Here is a 25,734-nt window from a genome sequence, read left to right on the forward strand (position 1 = left end):
TTCCTTTTAGAGCTAAAAAGTAGATGCATTAATAATCAACCCTACTATAAATGTAAATCATCTTATATCATCTTATAAACAGGTGTATAAATACCAATCACTGTTTAGTAATTTCTGCTGTGACAGAATTCAGGTACGGCAAAACGATAATGATCATTAATCAATGAATGTTAAGATATATGGTTACCTGGTAATGTTTTAAATTTGTCTCCTGGGAAGACAATTCTCATCAGCTAGCTTAAATAGCTGGTAGCTATATTGCGTGCATTTTCGGGTTTGAACTTATATAGTCATTCTGTACATTGTATTAATTATCCTCATTTGTGTCTATTAAAATCAAGATGTCTGGGAAGATTGCAAATCAGGTCTGTTTCTTAGCAACCATTGATATATCACGAAGTCTAAGTACCCAGTAAATGCATTGTTGTGTTGATGACGTACATGAATGTACTAATTTACGGATGGTTTCATTGATTCTTGTGATAAAGATAATTTGCATCAATCAGTCTTTGAAGAGGAATTGATTATATCAGAGACGTAATGACAAAATTGTTAAATAACACAGGTTTTCACGCATCACTCTTCACACATCCTTATATCGGGTGTCGCCCCCAAATTCCAGCAGGTAAATTTTCAAATACTACATACATGTAACGTATCTACATCTACACAGGATTTCTCTGAGTAAAACCTTTGAATGTTTTTTTTTATTCATAATATGATATATAAATTGAATTTTAACAAAAATGAAGAAATTTGTTCAAAAAACACAAATTGCGATGTCGGAACAAAGATGTGTATAGAAATTGTAACCACCATCTTGAAATTGTCTGAGAAATTACCCAGTATGCATCTGTTGTTGCAGTTTAATGACTCAATATTGTATGCTGTAGTTTTGTGAAGTTCAAAGTTTCCTACATTATTGTGAATATATATATTGTATATAATTGATATAACTGGAAGAAAGCCACCTAATGTGTCATGAGTAATGCGAAGAACATTCGCTTGAGTCTTGACAGCGAAAATGCACGTAGACTGAGGTCAAGTGGTCTCGCAAGCATTGCACAGACACGTTCTCGCAAATGGCAGATCCCCAATGTTTGTGATAGGCAGATCAACATTGTTCAAGATTCTGCCAAGCCAACATTTGACTTGTAAAGTAAATTTCAGAACTGCACACATGTTCATATGAAGTGATATTTATTTTTAATGTGATCTTTGTCGGATGTTACAAATTGATATAATAACCACAAGTATTTACCCATGCGTAATATAGATTCCTAAATATCTAACCCTAAATAGAGCATTAAAAAATCAAGGAAAAATCAATCTCGATTATGAAAGATGAGTGCATTATTATATTGTGTGGAGATGTTACTACAAGTTACTGCAGTAAATGAACCAAAATTCGATAAAGGAAATCAAATGATGTTTATATCAAACACATCATCCAATACTTATTTCTTGATGTGCAATCTAAAATGCTATAATAAGATGATTGCATAATTATGTTTTTGGACAGCAAAATGTTCGACATGCAAATTTCAACAATTTCAGAAAATTATTTTTTTTTATCGTATTAGCACAATATTTTGAATTCAATACACGCTTTCACTCACCATGTGATAAAATATTAAAGTCAAGTCAACATCTAAGAATATGACTTGAATACCGCTGGCTCTTTTGCACACAAATTTGAATTAAACATATTTCTCACATATTTCTTTATACATCAGTACTGGCTGATATTTGACTTGAATTTCAGAAAATGAATTAATTTTTACATAAATAGCAGTTTTAAATTCAACACACAATAGCACCATGTGATCTCCAATAGAGAACATGAAATGAATGTCAACTCTTTTACACGAAAGTTTAAAAACTGTACAAAATTTATTTCCCCATCCTGTGAATTAAAAAGATAAACGCACAGCCCTTATCAATATCTTAGTGTATGAATTGAATAGTCGACTATCTTACATTGAAAATGTTAAAAAGAAACGTCTCCTTATCGTTTCCCCATTTGATATTAAAATATTAACAGATAAGCACATCCAATAGCCAAAATCAACTTTGTAGAAAACGAGTTGAATGCTGTTGACTCTCCCAGACTCAAATTTGAATTGAACATATTAATAAGTAAATTCAGAAATTCAAAAATGGTCACCATTTAATGCAGCACCCAAGTTCCCTAATGTATAACAGCAGGAAGAAACTGGGTGAGGGTGAGACTGAACATCACCCTTCTTGCCAGTACAGACATGAGAAATAATTATAATCAAACCCAGCCGACTTTGCATTGCAGTGGCATACAAGCTAACTACATGGACACTACATGTATTTGAAGAATTGAAATATTGAAGACTACATGTATTATGGCATGTACTCAAATCAACATCTTTGAATATGAATTGAAGCTAGCCGTTACACAGAAATTTGCTCTCAGATCACTAAATATATTAAGAAAAAAGATTATACACAGCCCACATGATACGAAAGCTGGGAAGGGACTTCAGACTTCAGCCAATACAACCTCAATCCCAGTATGCATCTGAGCTCCAGAAGTCCGAGGTCTGAAGTGTGAAGTCCCAAGTGTGAAGTCCCAAATTTCTGGCTTTTGTAAAATCAACATTTTAGAATTGAATACCCTTAGGCCAAAAAATATATATATATCTGGTTCTGGTCAGGGTAAACTGTCTAAAGTGGTCCGATGACGTGAATTTTTTTTTTTTTCCTAATTTTTTTTTTTTTTTTTGCAAATTAGTAAATACACATTTTTTTGACACTTTACATACTCTGTTCTATCATATTTACCTCTTGAAAAACTTCCTTTTTCTTCGAAGCAGTATTGTATTTAAGCAGTCTTGGCATGTAGGGTAGATTTCAGCTGCTTGTTCTCCTGATATCAGGAATAAATAAGGAACGGGAAAGCAAGTATAATAAAAAAAAAAATAGGATCGACACGTGGGTATTCAGGGCACGCGCACGCTGACCAGAACCAGATATATATATATATTTTTTTTGGCCTTAACTTTCTTTCACATATATTTGAATTAAACAATATTTCTCACTAAAAGGACCGAAAATGTTCATCAGCTTAGTAATAAGATCTAATGCTAAGAACTTTGATCTGTTTGTGTGTTATAACCTCTGTAAATCATATTCTCACTGTTTGAATAAAATATTGAAGCTATGACTGTATTTTGTAAGACCATCAATCTTTCTTTAATACTGTGCAGACAAAACACACAAATTTGATTTCAACGCATACATGTAAATATTTTTCACTATGTAATCTCAAATAGAAGTGCACAAGCTCAGAAGATCAGTACTCAAATTGTGACATTTTGTGAGTGCATGAACACAACAAAAGGTTATGATTTCAGAAGCTCATCCAGTTTACAAGCCTGAGTATCTCCTATATAATAGAGTTCAACGTAGACTCATTTGTCATACTCACCATGCTACCTCAAATATTAAACTAACCAGTTCATAAGATCACAAGGTCATTAAGAGTGCATCAAAGGCTCAGAGAATGCATGAATATATGCAGTTTACTCTAAACTTATAAGCACACACATAAGTCAGCATGCATACCTGTACCTGTAGACATGACTTAAAGGGCCATGGCCAACTTGAGACAATACACATGATGACTATTTTCATCTTAATACTAGAAAATACATTCTTGATCTACAGAATCTATTATCATATTTTTGTTGATATAACCCTTAAATTGCTATAAATTAAACCATTCAATAGCTTTGACAAGTTTATGCATACATATGCTCATTTTCTGTAAGAATGATATCAGTTCTAATTTATGGGTACACCCAAAAATAACATTTTACAATGTATCTGATAACTAAACATATTTCAATATAGTTGAATACCGAAGAAATGATATTGGTTTGGTGTTTCACTCATGGGATATATGATGTTTTTGTCACAAAGATAGAGACAATTAACTCAAGATTAAACAAGAACTCCAGAAACAATAACACACACAGAGCAGGATCCTTTACCCAATTGCATTGAAAAGTGATAAAGCATCGCTATTCATTTACAGTGCAGTAGAAACAGGCTTTTGTTGAAAATAGTGCACATGGACTTGATGATTTCAATGACTTTAATTGTGTACTTTCCAACTGATAATCAAAATGGTAACTTGTCTATACTACAATCTACATCCCTGTGAGCAGAATCTCTAGAATTTATTTTTGCATTTGGAGTTGTCTGAGTATGTAAAAAATATCGTGTCCCATGAGTAAACCACCCAGACATCTTCATTTTTCCTGTAACATGGTTGTGTAATTCACCGTATGAAATAAATATAACTAAAAAATTCAGATCTGGTTGTAATCCATTCAATTTTAATACCAGTATCTAGTAAATTGTATTTCTATGGTATGGATAGTCAAGACTACCACCAGGCGACGTGTTTTCCAAAACTGTACAACTGGGCACAGACAAGGAAGAAATCTTGTATGTGCACTGGGCGACGTGTTTAGTAGTGCAGTATTCATACAGAAAAAAACACCTGCAGGTGTCATAATATGCACAGCTACTATTGGCACGACTACGACAGCGAAATAGTAACCAATTTAACTGCATTGGGATGAATGCATGATGCATTGATAGATTGAACTTTGAACTGTCTTTTCTCAAGGTAGAAAAAATCCTCTCTCCGAGCATTACGACAACTGGGGCCACAGAGACTTCACTCTCTTCACAACACCTTGTTTAATTATGCAGAGCACATATACAATTCATGTATGATACATAAATTTTCATCTCCCATCTGAGTAATTTGGAACATTAAAGTGTTTCATCAGTTCCTTTCTGAATCCGATATCTACAGTAATAATGCTGTCAGATATAAATCTTCTGAAAATGTCTGTATAATCACATAATTTGTGGAAATCTGTGCAAAATTTTGTCTTATGCTGTGCTTTCAATAATCAAGGGTTTTAGGCTCATTTTGTCGGCAAAATAATTTGTTTTGCTAAAAAATCGAGGCAGCTGCAAATTGCACATAAGCAGCAAGGTTTATGGTTGGTTTTAATAGCCAACGTTAATTGACTGGCAAACAGCTGCATGATAAAATAAAATTGTAACTTCTGTGTGTATACTACCTAAATGTTGACATAAGAGATGCTGACCTCTGTATGCAAAAGATCCTGAGGTCATTTCTTAAAAGACAACTTGATGGACATCTTATACCTAACAGATCAAAGACTTTGTGACTTGCATGTTTTATTCTGAGACTCTATCTAAAAAGTAAGAAATCAAGTAGTTGTGCATCAAGGGAATAATTATTTCCAACAGTCTGTCCAACCTACCAAGTGCCTCTCCCCACAACCAATCTGACCGTGAGAAAATTGTGTATTTGGACTGATGTGGGCCTTTTCTATTACTCACATGTCCTGATCATTTAAATGTTATACTTTCTGATGATAGCATGTATTGACTACGCTTCGTGTGTTTGGAAAAATGCATGAGGTAATAGTAGTGCCAGTCATTTTCTGTTAAGACCGTCAGCCGATCACAATCAGTCACATAACCACAGGAGACGTTTATCCATAAAGTATGGACTTTGTGAAGAGGCAGTGTAGCTCTGGGAGGTGAGAATGTTTTCCATGTTATGTTGTGTTGATTTGTGTTTGACTTGATGAAGTTTTGTAGCTGGGATAATCCGTGTTTGTTTGTTTCAAGTATACCATCTTGTCTATTTAATTCATTCTTAGATGATGAAAAAAGACTGAATTTGTAGCTTTTGAAAATCATCTTCATCTTCATCAGGAGGTCTCAAAAGGGTCTTCTTCAAATTTATCTTGGAATGTTTCTGTCGTTCAAATCAAGCCCTAAAAGATCATGGATAGCGCAATACAGATAAATAAAAGAAGATTAGTGTCTGTAGCTATTAATATTTTACTCTGATTCCAAAGATTCATTTCATATATGGCATTTTTTTTTCAAAATATTTAGTAATTCCCTGTAGGATTGTCATTTGAAGCGTTTTATAGATGGAGTTGCGTAATTTGCATTCAGAACATAGTTCAGATTTGATGAAAGAGTGATATATCTTCATGCTAAGGGGTAATAAGTTGCAGAAAGATATGCAATAACATAAACCCAAATTGACAAATCGATTTGCCTCAAAGTCAGGAATATTGCAACATTAAATTTTTTATAGCGAATTTTATCATGAATATGGAAAATATTTATGTTATTGATGATGTATTCTCACCTCAAAGTTAGGAATATTTCAACATTTTAGTAAATTATTCAGCCAGGTGTGACATAAATGTTACGATAATCGCTAAATATTTATTATACACATGTCTAACTGATTTTGCCTTGAATCCATATGTTTGCTTTCTTCAGCATTAAATGCACACTCTAACAACCATGTCAGATAAACTTCTCAGCCCCTAATATCTCCCACATTATATAGATATATCTAAGATTTAAATGATTTCCAAAGAATCATTAAATATTCATAGATGAATAGAAGACCCTGGGACGATGACTATTGATGTGCAATATACATGGAAAGCTGCAAACATGTTAGAGTTTGTGACCTCCCCTCTAGAATTTGATTTACAAAGTGGAATGATTATTTAATGGAGACAGGAAAAAGCTTGTTTCTTGAGTACAGGAATTAGGTTTCAATTAAACCATACTGAAAATCAATATAGTTTGCTCTGCTTGAATGAGTACACCTGTCCAGTATGCTTGTAATCTGCTGAGGAATTTTACAACTTTTGGAACTACTTTAATGTTAGTGTAGTCTAGTTCCGTAGTCTACTTCTAGTTCCCAACAGGAACTAGACTAAGGTTAGTGAGGAAGTTGAAAAGTTATAAGTGAAAACTGCACAATTTTTTAAATACATGTACATGTATACATATACATAATCAAATGTGAAGCAATCCGGTTGTAAATACTAAGTTTACTTGGAATTTGTTTTGAAAAATGACATCAAAATACCTAACATAATGAATTTTCATTTTTCAGTAAATTTTCTAACAAAAACATGAAATAATCAGTGTGCTATGGAACAACCACTGTTATACCCTGTTATCAGGGTTTGGTGGGGAGGATCCTGTTGGTGGAGGGTCTATGGTGGGGCTAATTAATGAACCACAAATGTTGTCAGTGTACAAGATGTAATCACAGATTCTTGTGTTGACATATAGTTTTAAACATCTTCTATCAACTCCTGGCTCTAACTTCTGTTTGAGCAGTGTTGACATAAAGAAGAGATTTCTTGTCTGGCCATAAATGGGGAACTGACTGATGTACATGTTATTATATAGTTGTTAAATTGCCTGAGTATCTATGAGTTGGTTTGATTCTAAGAATGAGAATAAGAAGTAGGTGAGTGAGTTGTCACAGATGTCTGTCCAAAAAAAATGTTTATCATAAGAATATTTGATATTTAATATTGCCAAAGTTAGTATATTTATTGATGTAAGCTCATCTGTGTATTATGTGAATAGACTGGTGAACAATTGCACAGGTATGGATGGAGTCTTCAGTTTTGCTTGCAAACGTTTAAATATTGAGTTGTTAAAATAGAGTGTTACTGATTCTCCTTCTGCAATTTGTGTATATGTATTTCAAAGAACAGGAAATTGCCAATACAACAATAAAATGCAGTCCGAAACACAATGTTATTTGATGAGTAAATCGTCACAGGTGATGATATGTAAGTAATTTGTGTCTTCAGATTCATGACTTTTTAATGAAGAGCAAACTGGCTTCAGAGACTGATATTGAAATTATACCCTAACTGTCTGATATACTCAGGTATGCAACATCTCGTTACAAGGTAATGAATTGATGGACTATTTCTAAATGGTTAAATGTGAATTTTGAACATTGAATCGAATCACTTATAGTTCTGATTATAAGAATTAGTGATCACAAAGTACTGAATCTGAATAAAATATATCATGTTTCAAACTTAGTTGTTCAGAGCATGGACTTTGTTCTTCGAGTATGGAAATGTTTAATGAACCTAAATTGGGTACATCCTTACAACATAAACATGCACTTACAGCTCTTTTCGAAAAAGCATGTCCAAGCTATTAGAAGAACTATTAAGATCAGTGAGCCTGATTCACAAGGTTTCGAGTTCAGATAGACACCATAGAGATACCACAAAAACATCACTTACACAGTGTCAACATTTTTTTTAGTTAATGATATAAACAGTAACAGCATGCATAGATAGAACTACAATTACATGAGGTATAACTTCTTGAAGTGCAAACAAAATCCATTGTCAGCAGCCAACTGAACTGTTTCTTTCATGCCGTTAATGTTTATATCATTAACTAAATAAAGAGTCCACACTGTGTAAGTGATGTTTGTGTGTTATATCTTTCTAGTGTCTATCTCAACATAAAACCTTGTGATCAGGCTCATCATCTTGATAGTTTGTTTAACAGCTTGGGCAAGCTTCTTTGAAAAAATATACTTCCCTCATAAAAATTCCTATGCACACATCATTGGGCTGAGTTTAACATTGAGATAATTAAGACCATAGCCAAGTCCTCGGGATTTTTGCTTTCATTTTGCATATTTATTATTCAACAATGCACATTAATGTGTGTGTATGATATTGTTTAGCATATATAAGAATGATAGAAAAAATAGTTATTTTTGTAGACATTATACAAATTACATTTCAATCATATTGATTGGTTATGTATCATGTGTATCAGTGAATTTTATTTCATGTTACTGTAAAAGATCCAAGAGTGCGTAAAGAAATTATTTCAAAGCACCATGAACAATGTATTAAACCTTGAAGGCAGGACAATATAATGGTGTGTTCAATGTCAACATGAATTAAATATTATTCACTGTGAGGATGCTGGTTGACAGGAAAGGCATCTTCACTTGCCCTTTCATCTATATTTTATACTTGTTCCATTGATATAATTCACCTGGACAGGGTTCCACCTAACATAAATTCACTTGGACATGATTCCATCTAACATAAATTGACTTGGACATGATTCCACCTAGTATTCATATATTCATTTTGACTAGTGGTTTCCATGAGAATTATGAATTTTACTCTTTGGACAGGATGCCATGTGAAACTCATCATGTTATATAATGTGTCATTCTAATAATAATAAAGAGTATTTATAATGTGCCTGTTCTCCAGAGAGCGCCAGGTGCAGATGCAGAACTACTTACAAAATAAAGAATCCAGAGTAACAATTTGAAAACATTCTACCATTCAAACATATTTGTCTTTGATTACACACAATTCTAGGCCAGCTATTCATGTAAAATAATATTTTGTTGAATTTAGTTGTATAGCTTACTTTATAAGGGTGTAGGATGGATGATTGAGAACGTTCATAAATAAGGGTTTCAGAAATTGAAGAAGCATTTTTGTGAGTTACCAAATTAATTTTTAAAAATTCATCATTTTTAAAAATTCAGCAAAATTAACGCCACAAACTTAATGAGTATTATCTGTTCAACGCTATTATGTTATATAGTCAGAAATTGATAGGCTGAAATAAATATTTAAAGTCCTATCTTAAATTATGACTATCTTGTCCCTTTTAACTATAAACCCCCTGTCTTGTCATATTTTATTCAGTGGTTAATAAATTTCTTAAACATCTGTGTGAATAGCCATCTGCATAGCTCACTTCATTTGTAGTGTTTTGATAATTAATTCTTTTACTTTAATGTCTTGATTACTTTTGGGAAAGAAAAAGTTACATGTGAAACTATACATATGAAAAGACTAATTATTAAGCCAACAATGAGGGCAGTGCAGATAAATAAAAAAATGCAAAAGTTTTATATTCTTATATATTAAGCAAATTAATCAACCAATCAACTTAATAGTTAGTAAACTGACTATACTAGGTTTGTAAACTAGTGTAAAAATATAAACACCTGTCATTGGAAACAGAGTAATCATTAGAGTTAGAAACTGTAAACCGATTGTTATTATTATTATTTATGAAAAATTTGACAATTATAAATGAAGTTATTGGATTTTGGCACAATACAAATTCTTTTGATTGACTGATTGAAGTTTTACGTAATCATATATTGGAATCGGCATTTTGTGTTATAGACCAAATGACTAAATTGAAATACAGAACACTCATTTGAAAGACTTATGTAGACCAGAAAAGACATGTACCCCGAGGCCTCTGAAAGGTTTGGCATTTAGGCCAGGAAAGACATGTATACCTCTGAAAGGTTTGCCATTTAGAAATAATCTGGTATGGACACTATCTGGAAAACTTCAAAATCTGATTTTCTTTTAATAACAAGATTAAGGCTAGAAAGAATCCCTGCAGTCTTGCTATCTGGTGTATACATGTAAGAGAGAGAACTTTGACTATAAAATGTACAATTAGGACTTAATACATGAGATTTGTGTAGTGAAATAGCTCAAAGTTGCAGGCTTGTACTCTCTGACTAAGATCCTTCCTTTAGAAAGAAAGATAATGATATTTCATAAGAAGCAAGAGGTTCAGAACCCATATTAAATTCGATGTTTAATAGGGGAATGTTTATAGTAAAATATGTAATTAGGACTAAGAGGTCATATTTGCAGTGAAATATCTCATAGTTGCATGCCAGTATTTTCTGACCGAGACTCTATTTGAAAAAAAAATGATGATGGCATTTCACTACAACATTAGGGTCATTAAGAGGTTCAAATCAGAATTTCTATTACTGGCAGATGTTCAATATTGACAGCAAAGTATGTAATAGGGAACTTGCAATCCAGACTGAGCATGCTCAGACGCAAAGGACTATGGGATTATCAGTGGTTATCGTAATACCTAATCTGGAGCTACCGATAAAATTTAACCTCCCACAATGATCAGGGTGACTATGAATTGATTATTTGTGGTTACAAACAATGTAACATTATTGTTTACAAGGCTAATTGATCAGTATTTATTATCACATTTCCCATGATGCAACATTCAACATGGCAGGGTTCCAAGTTCCCTATTAGGGACTTTGTACGTTCCTTTTTCATGAAATAGCTCAAACCTTAGGCAGCTATATGGAAATTAGTCATCATCAGTCATTATTTGAAGAGTATGTTTAAATGTATCCCATATTACTTTCAGAGCTTTCTCCTATCGAAGAAAAAAGTCCACTTTAGTACATATATGTTAAAAACAAAAAGAAAGTGTTCTTCATGGTCTTCTTGAGAAGCAAATCGTATATCGGTCAGTGCATAAAACAACACACAGAAGTAGGTTTAGAAAGTTTTAGCGCAAATGAACCTTTGAAAGAGAAATTACGTACAAAAAGTCCAGTTACGGAAATTAAAATGCATGAGAAAATGGAAATAAATAGCGCTTTCAAAAAAGTATCACAGACAGATAAAAATGAGTGACATAGAGTAAATCGTACACGTACAATGTACATATGATGTAACTATTAAATTAGTGCTGAATATAAAAATGAAGTTTGCTAAAATACGAAAAAGCTCCACTTGTTGATTCTTGTTTACAAAATATCCCCAGGGAAATGTCATGACACCCACATTTTAATCACCATAATGGATTAATTAGAAGACATTACTCAAATGTTATTATAGGAATTTAAGTGGACAATGTTTTTCTTAGTCATGTATTACTTTATAAAGGATAGTGTCTGTCTACAGTACTGGCTATAAACAAATTACATATGCATGTATGTATGTTCATAGTTGAAGTGCAATAATACCGAAAGTTGCCATGGCAACTATTATGGAAATGAGCCATCATTAGTCAGCATTGATGTATCTCATACTGAAGGTAGTGCAGTCATATTAATCAATAGATTTGGAGACAAACATCAATATTTAATATGTAACCTTAAAATGCTCATAGCACCTTGGTTTGTTTTGTGCATTGTATATGCATAAGTGTTAATTTCATTTAAGTATAAAACTGTTACCAAGACAACTATTGTTTTCTTTTCACCAATTAAAAGCTTTAAAACAAGCTGTGAATCCAATTGGATAAACCCTCTTGGGACAAACACAAGAACTCAAGAGATGCAAGCTGTTGCTTTATGAATATGTAATTGTGTACATGTATACATTAATCAACGAATGCCCTGATGCTAAAAATACACTTGATGGTACATATGTAGATGTGTTCTGTAACTCTGTACACACTTAGTTGACGGATAGCATACAATGATGTAGGTAGCGTAGAAATCATCAGGGTGTAATGGAAACATGGATATCCTTGGGCCTGAAGCTTCATTGCCTCACAGAAACAGGTATGCCTGATGTGATGTGATGTGATGTGATGGTATTTGATGTGGATTGATTTAATACCAGACTTAATACCAATTTTTGCAGTGTTTTGTTCAATTTCATATCATGTTACACAACAAGTACTATTTTTGTGATGACGTTTTTTATTTATGAATAGAATTATAGGATACACAGTGGCAGTTTTGATGATGACAAAAAACATGACCTTTGTGAAGTCCTTTCTAAAATATTTTCTAATATCTTGTAATCCCAAGTACACGTATTAATGTGTTATAATATACATTTTATCAAAATTTGTGCGGCATATATCTGTGAAAGGAAAGACCAGAATTGTAATAACATATAATCAATTGTATATCCATCTGAATTTGGTGTAAATTTGTAAATTGAAAAAGACCACACAAGATCATGTATACTTCACTTGTTTGATGAGTACAGCACGACGGTTCTTGTAACATCTCAAAGCAAATATTACGGCTCCTCAGATTCTTTTAAACATTCAACTCAGACAACAATTAAATTCTTCCTATAAAACCTACTGTGGTATTATTACCAACAGACTATCTTCTTGTAAATGATCAATGAAAGAATATCTGCACATAAATGTCATTTCAACAACATTAATTGATTATTGTGAATTATATTGAAATTAATCATACTAGATATTTGAATTTGAATTGGTTTTCATTTATTTCACAAATATATAGTATTAGCTTAATAAAAAATACAATGTAGTCTTTTTTTGTAAGTGATATTGCCTAGGTTTAGCATGTATGTGATACTTATGTTTCAACATCACACAGGTTCTTTCCGTCATGGTAAAAACATGTAATTGTTGAATAAATGACACTACAGGTGTAGGCGAAAATCATGTATTTCGTTTATAGTAATTTCGATGTAGCTTGCAACTACTAGTCTGTCAGACAGACACATTTCATCTAACCCATTATTACTGTGTATATCTTCAAGGCGTAAAAATACAGATCTAGACAGCTGGCATAAGCAACAAACTACTGTTTATAGTAATTTTGGCCTGCAATTATTTGTCTGTGAGACCAACACATTTCTATATCTTCAAAACATACAAATGCAGACTTTTGGTATTTAACTTAAATCACATGATAATTGCAATTTTGGCCTGCAGTGACTTATTTGGCAGATCAACATTTCTAATTGGAAATTACTAACATTTCACCTAACCCATTAAGTATATGTACATGCCATTATTCAAAACATATGAATACAGCCTGAATAACTGCTTGCATACATGTACATGTAGGTAAAGAATCCCTGGCACATACACATGAGTTTATAGTAATTTTGTGTGAACTGTAATAACTTGTCTGTCTGTGTTTTCAATTTACAATTACTAGCATTTCATCTATCCCATTAACTACATGTATGTACAGGTACAGCAATATTACACACAAATACAGGCTGCTGGTATAAATAAAGAATCACTAGCATAATGAAACTAAATAGTTTAAGTAATTTAGATATGGCCTACAATTAGACTGACAAGTTTCCAATAGCATATTGCTAACATTTCATCTAACCCGTTATACATGTAGAGCTTCAAATGCTATGAATATAGACATTCATATTGAACATAACATCAGACACATAAGTTTCCATTTGAACACTTGTAAGCTATATCTAAATCTTTAACTATAAAGTGCATCTCCACAGCATCTGTAGACTAGACAGACATTTATCCATTTGTTTTGAATGAACATTTCATCTAAACTCTTAACTATATTTAATGTAGTTATCCTCAAAGCTGATGCAGACAGACAGTTGTCAATTTGTAACTTAACCAAACATTTCATCGTAAAACGTTAACTACATAATCTCAATTTAAGCATTACATGGGCCCTTCGAAATTGTTTGCAATTTTCAGAATCATGTAACTGTTTTTTTCAGCTAAGAAATCACTGTGCTGTTCCCATAGTAACCCCAAGACGTGGATGATAACATGATAACGTAAATCCTTGGGAATATTGTATAATTGAATGTCAGACTCATTAGTACAACTCTTTAGTAACTGGCACATAGGGAATGCCTGTTTGCCATAAGCATTCAATATACCTTTCCTAAAGCAACATTTTATTTTCTAACTCAAGTTGTGTATTATAGTTAAAATTATTTATTTTTAATGTAGTAGAAATCTAAAAAAAAATTCTGAGCTTTTTTAAAAATAGATTGTCTACATAATTTGTTACCAGTAAATGTTTGTGTTTAAAGATACTGTACATTCTTTCTTTCTCAGAGACTTAAGTGTTTGATGTCTAATATTGATTCTAGTCTCATTACTTTTATACAACACACACTATGTTTATATACTTATCGTGATGTTGACCAATTCTGTGAACACAGTGCATATGCATACAGATGTAAACATGTATATAATAACAGATTATTAGTGCTAAATGCTGCAAAGGCAGAGTATATATGTACATGTACTGAATCCTAACATAGACTTAAATCTGAATGCATTAATAATATATGATAAGCTAAGATAAGATATACTTTTATTGTCCACCAAACATGCCTTTGGCACCAAGCAATAAAAGCAACGAAACCACTTACAAAGACAATTGATTAACTAAACAATCAAACAATCTTCTAGAGAACAAGCACACTACAATTGCAAACTAGACACATTAACCAACTGTCCCAGTAACTGGCTAATGATTTTGACTGGAAGAGGTGGAAGCCTTGCCCCCCTGTGATGTGAGTGATTTAGACATGTTCATGTTTAAAACGACAACAGCCGACGGGATAAATGACTTTTTAAAGGTACTTTTTTGAGTCTAAGGTACATGCAAACAGTAACCTGAAGGCATAGAATATGATCATATTCCCACAAATTCGTATTATGCTATCAAAAAATAAAAAATAGAACAGTTCTTTTTCAATCAAAATATTGAAAAAAAACAATATTTCACATTAGTTAGTGATAATTTTGAAAAGTGTGCATTCTTGTATCTAAGTTTAATAGTGTCACCAGTGATATAATTTTATGACCATTTTATAACTCTATTATCGTAAATTTAAGATTTGGAATGTGAAATAGTGACCTGAAAAGTATGAACTGCCCTGTAAATGCTAATTTGCGCTAATGCTTTTTTCATCCCCAGGAGAGTTTCTTTCCTAAAGCCTATTATGTAGTTAGAGATTTCTTTTTGTGGATGCAATCTTCACAAAGTTTAATACATGTCGCTGAGTATACAAAATGTATTCATCCAAATCAACCGTATCAGAATTATTTAGTCAGTTGAACATAAGCAGCATGTGGAAATTTCCATTTAATTTGCCATGAGGTTAAGACATACAATTGAAATTTGTCCCATTGGTATTAAAATTTCAACATGCTTAGGGTTGGTGCATTGAAATTTTAGCATTGTAAAGGATACTTTAATGCTTATCTAAAAGAAAATTAGATTAAGTTTGACTAAATCATTAATCATCACTGTAATATCAGAGCCTGTGAATGAAATTTTCCCCAAAATGTAATTTGTTCGAATTTGTCCTTCAGCAGTCCTTGTGAAGTGAATGACGGTTTATCTGTATCATTTATGCATGGATTGACTCAATTTTGATTCTTCTGTTGTCCAGAGTCCCCCATTTTGCCCCTTCCTTCATTTTATCAGGTAAACACTCTGTGCTTGAACTGTAGACATTTCAATTAAATATTGAAATGTTCAAGGAAATAGCATTTTCATTGCGTATATTGAAAAGAGAGCTTCTGTAATTCAACAACAGCCAACATAAATTTGTAGAGTGTGTTAATACTAAAAAGACAAAATGTTGGCAAGAATGCACATTTGTTGACTGACAATACAATACAATACAATACAACACAATTAATTGATTTTATAATGCACAGGTTATAACAAACAAACTTTGAACTGCTTGTGCTTAATAACCTGTGTAAGTCATTTGATCTACCAAGCTGAGTATTTTTGGTCATATTCAATACATTGTTGAATGGTGTGCAAATGTACAAAGTAGTACATATTTTTGTTTTCAAGCCAAAAAGAAGTTAGGTTTTGGATTCTGTTAAGGATAGGAATATGAATGGGGTGTACTTGTATCATCTGTAATGAGAAGACAGTTTTCTATATGTACCCCACATTGTGAAAGATAGAATTGAAAATCATACATAGTGGGTGCTGTAAGAATACTAAATTTGAATTATTTCATATTTAACTATAAAATGGCAAACAGGAATTTCTACCTTTGAATAGAGGTGATGCTCTTAAAATGACTTTGTATCTGATAAATCATGAAGATTAAAAGGAGTTACTTTCAAAAATAAGGTCACATGGGGTTACTGGCTCCATACATATGCATATATTTAATGAAAAGATTGCTGGTAGAAGTTATTTTTACACAGTGATATTTGTTTACAGCATGCACAGGATTACCTTTGGTATGTACCCGGGGCATATTTTGTAGACTACATTATTATAATAATTACATGTACATGTACCTCTATACTCTTCTCACTCCTTGCCATTCAAACTTAAAGATAAACAATATGCGAAACGGATTTTAATAATGAATTATACATCCTAATACTATAAAGGATGCGACATCATTTGCATCAATTAAACACCTTAAAGGGATTCAGTCCCTAGCTGCTCACAGTAGTGTTATCTTATCAATGGAGAGACATTTTCACACCTACATATTAATCCTATATAGCACCTACAAGTCTCATTTACGGAAAGTGATTTTCTGTGAAAGTGCACTCTGAAACTATATTATTATGATATAACTTTTAAATTAGTAATTCTTTGCTTAATAGTAAAAATGTCTATGACTTGCATCTGGTTTAGATTTTCTCCCAGTGTAAATTTGATCCAGTAAGTGGACACAAATTTAGATAGATAGCATTCATCGGTAGCACCATCTTTTGAAGTCATCTTTGTGAACATTTACATACACTTGTAGGTGCATACATACCGGTAGTTAGTAAATGTCAGGGAAGCATCAAGGCAGGTTTTTAACTAAATTGTGTCGATTATTTCCAATACAAAAGAACACACTAGTGTGCTCCAGATGGATACCTTCTAGACAGGATATTTACAAGAATCCAGTCAGAGACTCTTCCTTACACTGGAAAGGCACCTCATAGACACCTTTTGGACAGGATCTGTATTAATGTACTCCACCTGGTGTTAATAGTTTCCTAATTGATTGATTGTGCACTGACTTAATAAATATGTGATGGAGACTGAGGCAGGACAAATTGATTAATTACATGCACCAAGTAGAGTTTTTTTCTTTGCAACAAGAAATCACACCAAGTGATAGGATGTTCATAAGAAATCCAGTAACTACAGTTCTGTTAACATAAAAAGGTGTACATGTAGACTGGAAATGCACCTTATAGACACCTTTTAGGCAGGAACTTCATTAATGTCTTCCATGTGGTATTATTTCCAATTAAATACACTGTTCAGGCATATACAGTTACGTATGGTGCTGCACCAGTGTAAAGTTACAACTGACTTCTTGCAAGCTACCAAGTTTGCCTGTCATACGCTGTACATGTACATAGTATTAGCAAAGAATAAGACAAGAAAACTTGGCAGGTTACACCAGTGCAGCATCAACGTAAACTGTGTGTGTCAAGATCTGAACAGGGTATGAATGACTTGATAACAGAAGACACAAAGGCATGACAATTATAATAACATGCATCTTGTGTACATGTGTAGTCCTGCAAATTGACCAGAAACATGTGAGATGTATACTCAGCTACGAGAAGTTTGAAATCCAGTCATTAACGTGTTTCTTTTTGTACTAAAAAGAACATTGATGGGAACACACCATTGACACCTACTTTGGACATGAGCTTTATACATGTATATTAAGTCCATCTGGTGTACAAAATGTAGTTTCCTCTTTGCCTTAAAACTGACCAAATGAACAGCCAAGTTTGAAACTATTGGGTTTTGATTAGTGAGCTTAACTGTCAAACTTGGCACTAATATGGCAGGACAGTTTTTGAATATATTATCTTATTATATATTATGCATTATTTTGATTTTTGTTTGATGTGCCTGTGATTGTGTGAATTTACCATGATGTTTAATTTTGTCTTTTGCAGGGTACGGGTAGAATTTTACATCAATGAAAGGTCTTTCAAGGAGAGATTGCAACTCTATTTTATTAAAAACCAAAGATCAAGTAAGTTCTATAGTATGCATTTCTCAGTGTCAGTATTTTATAATGGGGCATAAACATGCAATAACATTTCATCTTTTGGTTTCTGTTTGTAAGATTGCACACATACATCTCTTGGGATGCATTGATTTTTAACCAAAAATGTTTACAAATAAATGTTGTACATTAAAGTCTAAACATGAAGAAGATATCAACATCTAAATATTAATGAATAGTTGTTAGAGACACCAAAGATCCTAAATATTAGATCTAATGCACAGTTTAAATGTCGTTTTAATGTTGTACAAAATCTTAAAGCATTACTTTTGTGATATTAAGCATTATTGGAACCAGATGACAAAAACTGCTGATTGTAAGCCTGTATTACAATTATAACATTTTCAGTCATTGCATCAATGTTTCATAATAAATGTTATAAAATTAAAATTATTTTCCAGTGAATTCACTAGCATTATGCTGGCAGAGTGACTGACTAGCTAGCTGACTGATTAATGACTGACTGACTCTCTGACAGACTGACTGACTTACTGACTGACTATAGACTGATTGAATGAATGAATGAATGAATGAATGAATGAATGAATGAATGATATCAACATTATGCTGACTGCGTGACTGACTAGCTAGCTGACTCTGACAGACAGACAGACAGACAGACAGACATACTGACTATAGAATGAATGTATGTCTGACTGACTGACTGAATGAATGAATGAATGAATGAATGAACTGTATATAGAATGAATGAATGTCTGTCTGATTGACTGACTTGACTATAGAATGAATGAATGAATGAATGAATGAATGAATGTCTGATGGACTTTGACTGACATCAGTGACTGACTGACTCACATTTTGTACAGCCTACTAATGCTATTTTTCTCATTCATTTTATTAATTTCCTAGGCTTACGAATTCGGATTTTCAATTTCTTTCTTATGGCAGTATCATGTACACTTTATTGTGTAAGAGTTATATTGGACGACCATACAAAGGCTGCTTGGTAAGTACACAGTCATGTTTTGTTGACATGCATCCTGTTCAATTTTCAAGAGGAAATTATTTTTTAATTTTAAAAGATGCTGGAAGCCAAAATAATCATTTCAAAACAGTCTTTTTATTGCAATACAGGATTCTCCAAGCTCATTAACTGCAGTTAATATTCACAAATAAGTAGTTACTGCTGTACAATATTTGTCTTGCACCATTGATTGCATACAGTATCTCTTTACAGAATACAGTAATGTGCATGTATTCTTATATATGTAGAGGATAAGTTTTGTCATTTTTTCTATTTGACTACACATTTCTCTGCAGACAAGACAAATAATACCCCCTCATTATTTAAGTGAAAGTGCTTCTATGCCATAGATAATGCCTTCTAGACATTGCTGTGTGGCAATATTTGCATCACAATGTCTACAAAATGAGAGAAAAAAGTTTAAATTGGTATCTGCCAACTTCTTCTATCAGCTGACAATTTCCTTAATTTCCATTGGCCTATCTCTCTCTGTTGAACAGCTCTGTCGAATTATATGTTCACATTTTTGCTGAAGAAATACCTTGTAATATTTTCTTTTGCAAATTGCTTTCAATTTGTCTCTAGGGAGATCTTTACCATTTCATCAATTGAAATCAGCAGAAGCATAAAGAAAGAACTGAAAATCTATGATGACACTTTTCTTTTAGTTTTTCATTTTAAGGGTTCATGCGTAAATCCTTCAGTTGAAATCAATATTCGCATTGAAATTTGCTGAAAATTTGGCAGTCATCCAATTCAAACACACAAGCCTTCAGTTGAAATTAATATTTGCATCGAAATTTTCTGAAAGTGCGACAGTCATACAAGTCATACACACAAGCCTTGGGGTCCCATGCTACGAAAACCTATGGATGCTCAAAGAAAACTGTTTCTGAACAGAAATTGAAAGGATTTATTTTCGTCTTTTACCCAAAGTGAATGCAAAAACCAAATAGGTGGTCAGATTTGAAGGATAAGAGACCTCAGGGTTGCCATCCCTAGTTCTATGTTTCTCTATGGTCTTACTGACATTGCTTCAATCTGATGAATTTCTTTTTAAAAATTGACACCCTCTATGGCAGGTTTAGAAAGCAATTGTGTCGCTGATTATCATGGCAATCCACAAGTGCATATCGTGGCAAAAAGTATTTTAATTACTAAATTCGAGAAATTTAGTAAAACACATGGTAACAGGTTCAAAGTTTCCTTCTAACTTTAATTGTCCTTTTTAAGTCATTGAGACTGTTTAAGTGCGAATATGAATTGAAAGTATCACCAATATGTAGATGTGCACATACACTTAGGGTTTTTTTTTACTTTTCAAAAATAACTGACCAATCCATCATTAAGGTTTTATGATGAGAAAAGTACGGATGTCCTTGCATACATGTAGTGAGTAATTACACTATATGCAATGCGTCATGTTTTTCAACAAGAGGTGTTTCATCTGTACTTCTGTATCTGACTAGCACTGAGCTTTGAATGGGTAAAGCCTTCAGTTGAAATTAATAGACCCTCTGATAACAATTTCCTGGATTTCATTAGTAACGAAAAAATCCCAGCTTTCCTTTGAAGTCTTCTACAGTGTATTGAGTACTTCTTTCCCTGATGGAATATTTCCTATTCAGGAAAATTTCATTAGTGAGATTTGTCCTTCACTAAAAATGAATCATGTTATTCCCTTTTTTTCTTTATCACCCAAGAAGAATAGTGACTTCTCTCTTGGGTCTGACAAATCTGCTGAACAAATATCAAACTCTTTCATATTTTTAATCCTCATTAATAAATTTATGAACAGCGAAATTCTTACAGTGTGCAAATCTATTTTCTACATTTGGTAGTCAGATTTGAATGGGTGAACTTTTTCAACCACAGCTTTCTATTGATTTCTACTGATGTATGTATAAAGAATACCACCTTATGATTTGGTAGTCTAGATACAGTGTTTAATACGCTGTAGACTACTGCTAAATTCAAGCACTCTAATATACAAAGCTAATGCATATTATTGTACATGTATCTACATTTACGTATCACAGTTACATCAAATTTAGTGTGCTGTATGTATATATATATATATATATATATATATATATATATATATATATATATATATATATATATATATATATATATATATATATATACTAATTCAGTGTAAGAGGTAAGTCATAAACTGAAGTAAAAGTGCTCAATACTGAGAAGTAGAGCTGTATTACACAAGTTATATATATATATATATATATAAAAATGAAAGAAGACAATCTGATATTACATTGTGGAATTACACTACGGACTGTTTCACCAGAAGGATCGTCAGGTGTAATATATATATATATATATATATATATATATATATATATATATATATATATATATATATATATATATATATATATATATATATATATATATATATATATATATATATATATATATATATATATATATATATATATATATATATATGCAGTCTACTTTGTCCCTAAAGATAAGGTAAAAATTTGTTAATGTTCAGAGGCACTTCACTATGCATAAGAAAAAAAAAACAGTTTGTCTTTAAATTACACATACCAAAAAAAGCACAGGATAATTCTCCTATGAAAAACAAACTGTATGTAGAATAGAATGTAAAAATGACAAGATAAAACTAAAAGATCTTCTAAAACAATTGTTCAAAAGGGTTTCCTTCATAAAAAGATATAAAATTAATATAAAAGTGTTCGATATTGTTCAACCTGAAAAATAATGTCAATAGTTATGATGGGTCCAGATTCTGTACTTATAAGATAATCAAGTGGTACAGATAAAAACTGATATACAATTAAAAGTGTCAATGTTTCAAAGTTTGCTAGGTAAAATGTGGCCATCATATGTATTCTGTACTATTAACTATTAACATAATTTGTTTTCTCATTTTCAGCCATGGTTGTGATATACCAGTAAACGGTACAGAAGATCCAAACTGGTATGTTAAATATTATATTTTGAGTTCACAGAATTTGATATATTGAAATATTTTTATTCATTTTACATTTTTTGTGAATGAATATTAACATCGAGATTTGAAAGCATGCAAAACTTGAATTTTTGTATGAATACCCTCTTCCACAGTTGAATTTAAAAAATATTATTTTTCAAATTTGTGAAGAATTCTAGTCCAGGATGTTATCAATTGACTTTCAAGGGAATACCACTGCAGGTAAAAAATGTATTTTGCCATAAAACTGGTTCTGGAGAGTTATTTAAATGATGTAACATCTCTTTAATACATAATGTGCAATTGACAGGGAACATCAAATTGAAACTTGTTCTGCATTCATTGTTTAGTAGAGGACCTTGTCATCGACATTGTCGTGAGAGTCAGAAAACATATTTGAAGACTAGCCATTCATGTCCTAACTCCTGCTTTGGTATTCTGCATTAATATTTAGACACACTGCACACATTGGACTGAAAATTACCACAAAATATGTCATAGAATGCGAATTGAATAGCAATTTCAACACAGTGTATCCTTTATACATAGTCTAATTTTTCATAAAGATAAAAAGGAATTTTTTATTTTAAGTGATTTCCCGAGAGACCAGTACGGTAAATTTGAAAGTAATAATGTTTTTTTTTTTGAAGTATATGAGACAAACATGTAGATAAAAGGGTAAAATTAATTAAAAATTTCCAACACAACCTAATTTTAAACATACAGAGAATAATGGATGGTGTGTATATCTCTTGTGAGTGAAGGCTTCTCAGTGTAGACACATTATCTGTGGTGTAGACTAGGAAATTTTTGCTGAAGACTTATTTTTTCTTATTTTATAGTGCTAGACAACAAAAACACAACAAGTAGTGACTGAAATGTCTTCTTGTACATGAACACAATATATCAGTCTTGTAATTAGTAAAAATAAGTAGTGACTAAGTGACTAAAATGCCTTCTTGTACATGTACACAACATACAAGTCTGGTAATTAGTAAAAATAAGTAGTGATTAAAATGCCTTCTTGTACGTAAAGGCAGTGCACCAGGCTGGTAATTAGTAAAAATAAGTAGTGACTAAAATGCCTTCTTGTACGTAAAAGCAGTGCACCAGGCTGGTAATTAGTAAAAATAAGTAGTGACTAAAATGCCTTCTTGTACGTAAAGGCAGTGCACCAGGCTGGTAATTAGTAAAAATAGTCTAAGAACCAAGCTGGAGACTGTAAAATTGCACAATTTTCTAGTTTGGAAAATGCTTAGATTTACAGTACTTGTTATGGTATAAAGTTTTGGCACAACTAAAGTCCTTCAGTCAGTAAAATTGCTCACTTAAACACTAGACATTCTAGTATAACATTAATATTGATATGTCTTGGATAGAAATTAGCATTAAAAATTGTCTCCTTCAATAGTGAGCATGTCAGTTAAAAGGTCCTTGAGATGTTAGTAATATAGATATTTAAATATCATATTATACTGACTTATCATAGAAATTTAATTATGTTATATGTCTGAATACCAGTTTGACTTCTGCAAATACCAAGTGGTATGGGGAAAAAATGAAAATTTGTCTATGTATCCCGTTAAAATTCTGATCCAAACACAAACTTGAAAATTTCAGGTATTCATTTTTAAGTTTGTGTTTGAATCAAAAGTTTAATATGAAGCTAGTATTAAAGTAGAATACCGCAAGTACCTTTTAATGTATAGCAGAAATTAACCCCCCCCCCCCCCATGTCCATCCCCTCCTCCCAATGTATAAACTCAGATTAACCATTATTTGTCATGGTCTTTTGTTAGGATTGGACTTCTGTGGGTGCATCGACCAGTTTGGTTGTGGGCATTGCAAGTCACAATTGCCATCATCATGCTTTTACAAACAGTACTCATGTTGTATCTACAGTACAAGGTTAGTCTTAATATTCTCTAGATCAAAACAAGTAACAATAGTGTAAAGTTAGGCAATTATTTCTTTCAAAATACAATTTGTGTAGTAATCTATCAAGTTGAAAATTACTTTGCAAGTCTCTATTAATCATTCTTACAAGTCAGAGTGTAATCTTTTACAACTGCCTCTGTGAGGGGGCATCTGATGAGCACCACTAAGACTAGTGGTTGTATGACGAGGATGTGAAAAAGTCAATCTCGTAATATTTTGCCAGGAAGAACATATACTGACATTTGGCCATATGTTTTTATCATGTACAACATTTAAATACAGTAACCCTGTAGAGGAACTGGATTAAAATGTCTGGAATTTCAAATACAGTTACTGTATCTCATTATTGCTTTCCTTGAAAAACACCTGTCCCAATCAAGGAATGTTGTCTGATGGAAAGTTTTGTTTAAATATTAATAGTATACGTCTAGGTGTTTTGGTAGATGAAAATCCATCCATCTGAATGTACATTAATATATCGTTCTTTAGGGTATCGCTGTTTCATTTGGGTCATCTATTTTCAAAGTAAAATGTGATGTGAAGTGTATTTATACAGGGCCTACCACGAATACAATCAGATACAGATAATAGTATGTCCAATAGATACAAACCTTTACTTATCAACCCTCTGTGCAATTACTACCAAACCAAAAATGCATGTTTGTTTTTTTTGTTTTTTGTTTTGTTTTGTTTTTTTGGGGGGAGGGGGGTTTGCTTTCATTTTTGTCTATATGTTTATATATGTGTATATTATTGTATATGTTTTCCTTGAGCCACAAACCTGACTAGTTTGAACAAACTACTTTTGTGGTCCAGCCAGGAGTTTACAGTTATTTTTCATTTACCTTTCAATGCCGATGTATTTACTTAATAACTACTTGCTTTTCCTCACTTGATATGTCAATTTTCTTTTCTTTTCAACTTCTGTCAAATAAATATGTATGTAAGAAAGACTATATGTAGAGTTTCAATTAGGCAGCACGATGTCTTTTTACATCTCACACAAATTGCTACGAATTACAAACAAAATCAGATGCTGTGCATATGTACATGAAAATAAAATGTGTTATGCTTGTGCATGCTCAGTGTCTGTGTTTTTGTCTGACGTAATTTCGTAACTTAAAAAAAAACATTGTGTGAAAAACATAAGTGCTGCCAAAATTGAAACTCTAGTCACTCTGGTTTGGCAGTAAGTGTACAAGTATCGTCTATTGTAGCTATTGACTATAATATCAAGTTTAATAAAATCTAATTAATAATAATAGTCTGACTATTATAATCAAATTACTGCAAACATTGCTATGGTAGGATAA

At 32.2% G+C, this 25,734-nt stretch overlaps 1 protein-coding gene across 5 annotated transcripts in view; it reads left to right on the forward strand.

The window, feature by feature from the left end:
* The window catches only part of LOC144441141 (potassium channel subfamily T member 2-like), a 229,253-nt gene that overhangs the window by 151,864 nt on the left and 51,655 nt on the right, over nucleotides 1-25,734 (forward strand). For 4 of the 5 annotated variants that reach the window (XM_078130675.1, XM_078130676.1, XM_078130677.1 and 1 more), the window contains exons 2-5: nucleotides 18,406-18,485; nucleotides 19,389-19,485; nucleotides 22,427-22,471; nucleotides 24,283-24,391. In XM_078130675.1, the coding sequence (XP_077986801.1) occupies nucleotides 18,406-18,485; nucleotides 19,389-19,485; nucleotides 22,427-22,471; nucleotides 24,283-24,391 (331 nt within the window). Of the gene's footprint in view, nucleotides 1-12,187; nucleotides 12,287-18,405; nucleotides 18,486-19,388; nucleotides 19,486-22,426; nucleotides 22,472-24,282; nucleotides 24,392-25,734 lie in introns of those variants that run through there. The other variant, XM_078130678.1, reaches the window with a different exon arrangement.

The sequence above is a fragment of the Glandiceps talaboti genome, chromosome 10 (genome assembly GCF_964340395.1).
Source record: "Glandiceps talaboti chromosome 10, keGlaTala1.1, whole genome shotgun sequence".
NCBI classification, from domain to species: Eukaryota; Metazoa; Hemichordata; class Enteropneusta; family Spengelidae; genus Glandiceps; species Glandiceps talaboti.